Raw genomic sequence first — 7,052 nt, 5'->3', positions numbered from 1 at the left:
TTTTTTTTTTATTCTTTCTCTCCCGGCTCTCCCCAGAAAAAGGTATTTTTGTGGTAGGTACTGATAACGCGATGCAGACAGCATGATAGAGAGAGGGGGGGAGGGGGGTTCTCTTTTCTTACAATCAAGCATCCTTCATACCTGTATTTAATATACACTCGCCTGCACAAAAAGCGACTCAGACTTAAAAATATCGAAATTCACTCTCCGTTCATGCTTCATGAGCCTTTTAATAACTACATAAAATTATATTTTCGTAAAAGCTGAGCTGTTACCACATCTTTTGATACCACTTGATTCACTTTTCGACTATTCTGACCTAAGTTATAGTGTGTTCAAAAAGACTCTCCATTTTCGTGTTAATTAACACAGCGAAAAAGAGTTGAAAATTCACAGTTTTCGATATTTTTTGGACATTTCGGCCAGTATTTTTTCACTTCTGAAATGAATATGTGTTCCAAAAGATGTATCCGTTTCCATACTGTTGCCAAAATGACGACATCTCTTGAAGTCAGAGCTAGAGTGGTACTTTTGTTAGAGCCAACGGTTCAGTCAACGGGACGTGTCCTTTGAGGTGGGTATTAGCCAATCTGCTGTTCTTGAAGTCAGAGCTAGAGTGGTACTTTTGTTAGAGCCAACGGTTCAGTCAACGGGACGTGTCCTTTGAGGTGGGTATTAGCCAATCTCCAGCGTATTCACAAGATATCAGGAAACAAATTCCTTCCACAGCGGACCTGGATCAGGAATAATAAGGAGCACATCAGCCCGAAATCATTGGTTTCTTGTATCGAAGTGTATCCGAGACGGACGCAGTTCAGCTGCCATGGGTGCTCCTAAACACAAGAATTGTATTTAATAGCATGTGCCACATTGGTTAGAGGTCCTATACAGATGAGCGAGATTTGACCTGTGAATCAAAAATGAGAGGTACAGTTTCAAAGGTATGTAGGTATTTATGAGGAGATAAAGGAAATATTTCCATTTGTTGACTGTAATAAACATGCCGATGCCAGCCTAATTAGCTTGGTTGGTAGCGCGTCTGCCTTGTAAGCGCTAGGCCGTGGGTTCGATTCCCTCTCGGGGCGGATTTTATCCTGAACGGATTATGTTTGTTCTCGGAACGGCTGGTTTTCGCCTATCCTGTCTTCCTTTTCTCTTCGATTTTGGTACGATAAGACCTTAGCAGTTACAGTTCCCTCTGTCAAACCTCTTGGAAAAAAAACACCCACGTAGGGTGCCGAACACCCAACCTAGAGTAGGGGTGTGTAAAGTTATAAAAAAGAACCACTCTTTTCAGTGGGCAACTCAGTTAATGAGTCAGTAACTTACTCTTCAACTTCCTATAAGTATGGGAAGTTAGCATGTGGATCACTGACTGAATATTATTCAGTGAACAGTTCTTTTTAGAACTCTCTCACTCTTCTTTATTCATGTCTTGTTTAACCTGAATTGTTTGTTCTCCTTGAATTCGAATCCATAAATAAAATTCTAGCACTTCTAATGTAGGTACATAAAAAATTAATATTGAAGTATATCAGTAAAGTAAATGAATGTCAAACTTACCTTTGACGGCTCCACCCATGACTATGATTTGCTGCAGGTTGTCCAGAAAGCCAGGATAAAGTTTAATAGCATGTGCCACATTGGTTAGAGGTCCTATACAGATGAGCGAGATTTGACCTGTGAATCAAAAATGAGAGGTACAGTTTCAAAGGTACATATGTAGGTATTTATGAGGAGATAAAGGAAATATTTCCATTTGTTGACTGTATGCTCCACCCATGACTATGATTTGCTGCAGGTTGTCCAGAAAGCCAGGATAAAGTTTAATAGCATGTGCCACGTTGGTTAGAGGTCCTATACAGATGAGCGAGATTTGACCTGTGAATCAAAAATGAGAGGTACAGTTTCAATGGTATGTAGGTATTTATGAGGAGAAAAAGGAAATATTTCCATTTGTTGACTGTAAATAAGGCTTTTCTGCTGAAGAGGTCTGGTTTGGAGCGTAGGACGCCTGCCTTGTAAGCGCTAGGTCACGGGTTCGATTCCTGCCCGAGCGAACTTTATCCTGAACTGATAAGATTGCTTCTTGGAATAGCTCGCTCTCATCTATCCTGTCCTCCTCCGTTCGATTCCGAGACGATAAGATCACAGTTTCCCCTATCAAACCTCCTGAAAAAATTCCTACCTGGAAAATAGGACTGGTTTGGAGCGTAGGACGCCTGCCTTGTAAGCGCTAGGTCACGGGTTCGATTCCTGCCCGAGCGAACTTTATCCTGAACTGAAGAACTGATAAGATTGCTTCTTGGAATAGCTCGCTCTCATCTATCCTGTCCTATTCCGAGACGATAAGATCACAGTTTCCCCTATCAAACCTCCTGAATAAGATTGCTTCTTGGAATAGCTCGCTCTCATCTATCCTGTCCTCCTCCGTTCGATTCCGAGACGATAAGATCACAGTTTCCCCTATTAAACCTCCTGAAAAAATTCCTACCTGGAAAATTTCGCACATGTCTGATCAAAAATAAAACGGCATGTTCCGGTCTGCTTTCATTCCATAACGGAGGATTTGGAAATTCAAAGTCTCCCATCCCGTCCTTTCCAAACCAGTCAGAAGAAAGATCCTTGTCAGTCATGTAATACGACTCGCAGCCCCTGTATACAGGTATCTGAGGAACAAAACAAATAATCTCTAGTCTGCGGTGATAGCACGTTAAATGTACCGGGTCCTAATGATCCACTGAAGTTAAGCAACGCTGCACGTGGATGGTGTCCGGATGTGAGACGATGACCATCTGGGCAATCGTGTGCTGCTGGCTTTTGTCGGAACCAACCAGGTTGGGTGGGGATTCATGTGAGTAGGCGGGTGGCTTGTCGCCGAATGGAGGGTAATACCCCGTCACTAAAAACCTTGGCAGTTATACAATGACCTTAGATCCATTCAAAAATAAAATTAATACGAATTTAAAAAGAACTACGTCTGTGCGGTCTGTGGTAATTTTTCGACATCCGGGTTCGAACTTCCTAGTTTCTTCTAACTTTTTTTTTTTTTATTTTTTTAATAAAATCGTAACAATAATTTGACATTATGAGCTTCAAACTGAGACTAATTGGAGGAATTTAGGTAAAGTATTAAAGGAAATATCGTAGGTTTTGTAAAAGGAAAAGTTTGAGTCGCTTTTTATGCAGGCGAGTGTATTTCACTGGAGTAAAAAAAATTCGGAGATCACAAACACAGAAGAAAATGGTTTCACACAAATCAATTTATTGTCATTTGAGAGAGATAGAACATGATTTGTCGTGCGAACTATAACGTCTGTTCACCGTTTCAAAATTGTTGTACAACTACCTCTGTGTTATCCGTTTTGTTCAAAAATCGACTAGTATTAAAGTAAAACAGTAATATGTAATTGAAAATCCTAATCAAAAATAATAACATTAAAAAAATCGTGGTTTTATTTATTGTTTTTAGATGAGTCGAAAGTAAGTAAAGAAATTCATCACGTGGATGTGCTTTGAAGAAAAATCTATATAAATAAAATTGTAGATTTGTCTGTACATTGCTTAGAATCGTGAATTTTTTAGTTATTCTTACTCCTTATGCATCCACGATTCCAAAAATCACATTAGAAAAATTTCCGTGTGTGTGTGTGTGTGTGTGTGTGTGTGTGTGTGTGTGTATGCTTGTCTGTTACGCTAAATAGGCCTTTGGTTGTTCTCTTTTCACGAGAAAACGGCTCGACCGATTTTGATGAAATTTTTTGTGATTGTTAAGAAGAGTACTCGGGGTGACATAGGCTACTTGAAATTGTCACATTCCATCCTGATTCAAAATGGCGGCGGTTCAAAGTTATGTCTATTATGCTGCAGTGTGTGTGGTGGGTGTGATATGTGTGTGTTGGTTTGGTGTGTGGGAGTTTGGTGTCTGTGTGGTGGTCCCGTACAAAGGACGGGTCAACCACTATTATAATATAATTATGTACCTAATACCTACCTAGAGGCTTAAAAATGTCAGTATTTTCAAGCTTTTTACTTTCCATATATATGTAGTCTACTTACAGGAAGGAAAGTACTGATTTTTTCTTCTTTTAGTATGAAGAAATCCATGTTTTGCCAAATTTTACCCATGCCACCAGTAATTCAGGGTGTTTATAAAGTCTTTCCAAGGCTGGGTTTCTCGAGAACTGCTTAAAATATTGAAAAAAAAAAAAAAAAACGAAACACCTGTTTCCTCATTTTTTTGCCGTGAAATCATGAGTCCGACATCCTTAAGTGTCTGCAAATTTAAAATCTTGATTGAGAATTCCCTACTTTGACAGATCATATCAAAGGTCTTACAAAACGTTGTACCTAAGCTGTATTTTTTTTTTAAACAAATGAAAAAAAAATATTTTATTTGTTTTATTTGGTTTTTCTATTCACTTTATTTGTGTCATAAAAAATGCAAAAAGGAGCTTACGACTAAATTGCCCGCAAGAGTGTGCTAGCAAGAAAATATAAGCAAGTAAAATCTTAAATGATTTGTTATAAAAGAAGATTAACAATTAGATGAAAGTCACAAGGTAATTAATTGATTTGTATCTCACACAAGTGTTGACACGGCTATTCAAGTTTCAATCCGAGAACGAACCTTATCCGTTCAGGATAAAATCCGCCCCGGGTGGGAATCGAACGCGCGGTCGAGCGCTTACAAGGCAGACGCGCTTCTAACCAAGCTAACGGGATCTGTTCGAAATTCAGAATCAAAAGATGGAAAATTGGAAATGCAAGTTGCCCCAAAATTTTGGCCCTCTAGATTCACACAGAAATGCCCCGGGTGGGAATCGAACGCGCGGTCGAGCGCTTACAAGGCAGACGCGCTACTAACCAAGCTAACTGGATCTGTTGGAAATTCAGAATCAAAAGATGAAAAATTGGAAATGCAAGTTGCCCCAAAATTTTGGCACTCTAGATTCACACAGAAATAGGACTTCTACAGTTCTCCTACGGGGCTTGAAACTTTCACTGTTTAATTTTATATTCTCTTGATTTCTCAGATAATACCACATGTCGACCGACTTGTGCAACACCTTGTATAAACTCGCTCTGTACAGATGTAAACTATTGCTCGTGTAACCCCGGCTATGCACAGGTATCTTCCTTTCTTTCTTTCTTTTAGACCAAATTTTTGCTACGGAGCCCCCGCGGACCCCAGTTTGGGCATCACTGCTTTAGACAAATGACTAGTGCGTCAAAATTCGATTACCTACTTTTACTATTGCTCGTGTAACCCCGGCTATGCACAGGTATCTTCCTTTCTTTCTTTTAGACCAAACTTTTGCTACGGAGCCCCCGCGGACCCCAGTTTGGGCACCACTGCTTTAGACAAATGAGACTAGTGCGTCAAAATTCGATTACCACTATTGCTCGTGTAACCCCGGCTATGCACAGGTATCTTCCTTTCTTTCTTTTAGACCAAACTTTTGCTACGGAGCCCCCGCGGACCCTAGTTTGGGCACCACTGCTTTAGACAAATGAGACTAGTGCGTCAAAATTCGATTACCTACTTTTTTTTATTTTGAAAAGGTTTGACAGAGAGAACTGTAACTGCTAAGGCCTTATCGTCCTGAAAGCGAAGAGTGCAGGAGGATATAGGATAGGAGAAAGAGAAAGGAAGCGGTTTCGAGAACGAAGCTTATCTGTTTACGATAAAGTTTATACCCCGGGTGGGAATTGGTTCGATTACCTACTTTTTTTATTTTGAAAAGGTTTGACAGAGAGAAGTGTAACTGCTAAGGCCTTATCGTCCTGAAAGCGAAGAGAGCAGGAGGATATAGGATAGGAGAAAGCGAAAGGAAGCGGTTTCGAGAACGAAGCTTATCTGTTTACGATAAAGTTTGCCCCGGGTGGGAATTGACCCTACAATACATGAAAGCACCATTCTCTATTTTATTAAATTACTATAGATATATACCTAGAAAAGCTGTGTCCACACATGACATCTACCGGCCGTCGCGTCGATAGATGTCGATTGAACCATCCACACTGTCTCGACAACATAGATTCACGTCGTCGATCGACGGCGCTCGAATATGTGTGGACACTGGACACAACACCTAAGCATTGATCAGATAAGCGAAAAAATTGCCCCAATCCGTTTTCTGCGGTAACCAATTCACCTGTGACAAAAGGTCACCTTATTTGTGCACCAATTCGTATTTCGCCATAAAATCACAACTCTTCCAGGTAAACGCGTCGTATTGTGCACCAGTATGTTCGTCCCCTTGTATCAACGGCGCATGCGTGTCCCCTGAGCAGTGCCATTGTTCACCTGGCTTCCAATTTGTAAACGAAACCTATTGCGAGCCGTACTGTGAGAATTGTCAACATGGAACGTGTACAGCACCCTCTGTGTGTGAGTGTGAACGCGGCTTTGTGCACAATAACGAAACCAACGCGTGTGAGAGAATCTGCGAGGAAGTATGTAGCAATGGTGAGTGTATTACTAATGGAATTGACACAATTACAGCCAAAACCCCCGTTGTACCCTGGACTGGGAACCATTCCGAACACGGAAAGTAAGTATTATGTACTAATGGTCAAGTGGTAGAGTAGGTAGAGAATGTCTCAGCATTAACCAACATAAAATGGTTTTCGCCGGAAAACGAAACTGTGTGAGAGAGGTTTAATGGCACTGTGTAACTGCTAAGGTCTTCAGTAAGACCAAATTAAATCTTTGAACTCGATATATTTCCAGGAACTTGCCTCGACAACAAATGTCACTGCTCCGAAGGTGACTCCAACCCGTACTGCATCATCCAATGTGACGTAGGTTATACTCTGAACCCGCGAACCCTCTACTGTGAGCCCGAATGCTTCAACTGCACCCGCGGCTACTGTCTTGAGCCGAATGAATGTTCGTGCCCGTATAATTTTCATCTGGAAGGCGGCATGTGTATGATTGCTGAAGGATTTCACACATTGTACAGTGAACTGGTGGATATGTATCGGAAGAAAGTGCTGTTCCTGAGCTGCCAATATGATTTGGAGAACCAAACAGATATATCACGTGT

At 40.9% G+C, this 7,052-nt stretch overlaps 2 protein-coding genes across 2 annotated transcripts in view; one reads left to right on the top strand and one right to left on the bottom strand.

The window, feature by feature from the left end:
- Positions 1-2,847, bottom strand: part of LOC103510128 (probable uridine nucleosidase 2) — an 11,597-nt gene extending 8,750 nt beyond the window's left edge. Inside the window, exons 1-2 of the mRNA XM_026824266.1 lie at positions 2,495-2,847; positions 1,564-1,680 (exon numbers count right to left, since the gene is read on the bottom strand). Of these exons, the coding sequence (XP_026680067.1) occupies positions 1,564-1,680; positions 2,495-2,636 (259 nt within the window). The 5' untranslated portion in view covers positions 2,637-2,847. The remainder of the gene's footprint in view (positions 1-1,563; positions 1,681-2,494) is intronic.
- Positions 2,788-7,052, top strand: part of LOC103510125 (multiple epidermal growth factor-like domains protein 10) — a 27,038-nt gene continuing 22,773 nt past the window's right edge. The window contains exons 1-4 of the mRNA XM_026824263.1: positions 2,788-2,854; positions 5,037-5,131; positions 6,226-6,472; positions 6,737-7,050. Coding sequence (XP_026680064.1) covers positions 2,788-2,854; positions 5,037-5,131; positions 6,226-6,472; positions 6,737-7,050 — 723 coding nt within the window. The remainder of the gene's footprint in view (positions 2,855-5,036; positions 5,132-6,225; positions 6,473-6,736; positions 7,051-7,052) is intronic.

This window comes from Diaphorina citri, unplaced genomic scaffold, assembly GCF_000475195.1.
Source record: "Diaphorina citri unplaced genomic scaffold, Diaci psyllid genome assembly version 1.1 scaffold562, whole genome shotgun sequence".
Lineage (NCBI taxonomy): Eukaryota > Metazoa > Arthropoda > Insecta > Hemiptera > Psyllidae > Diaphorina > Diaphorina citri.
The sequence above is the reverse complement of the archived record's forward strand: the minus strand, read 5'-3'. Positions and strand labels throughout refer to the sequence as shown.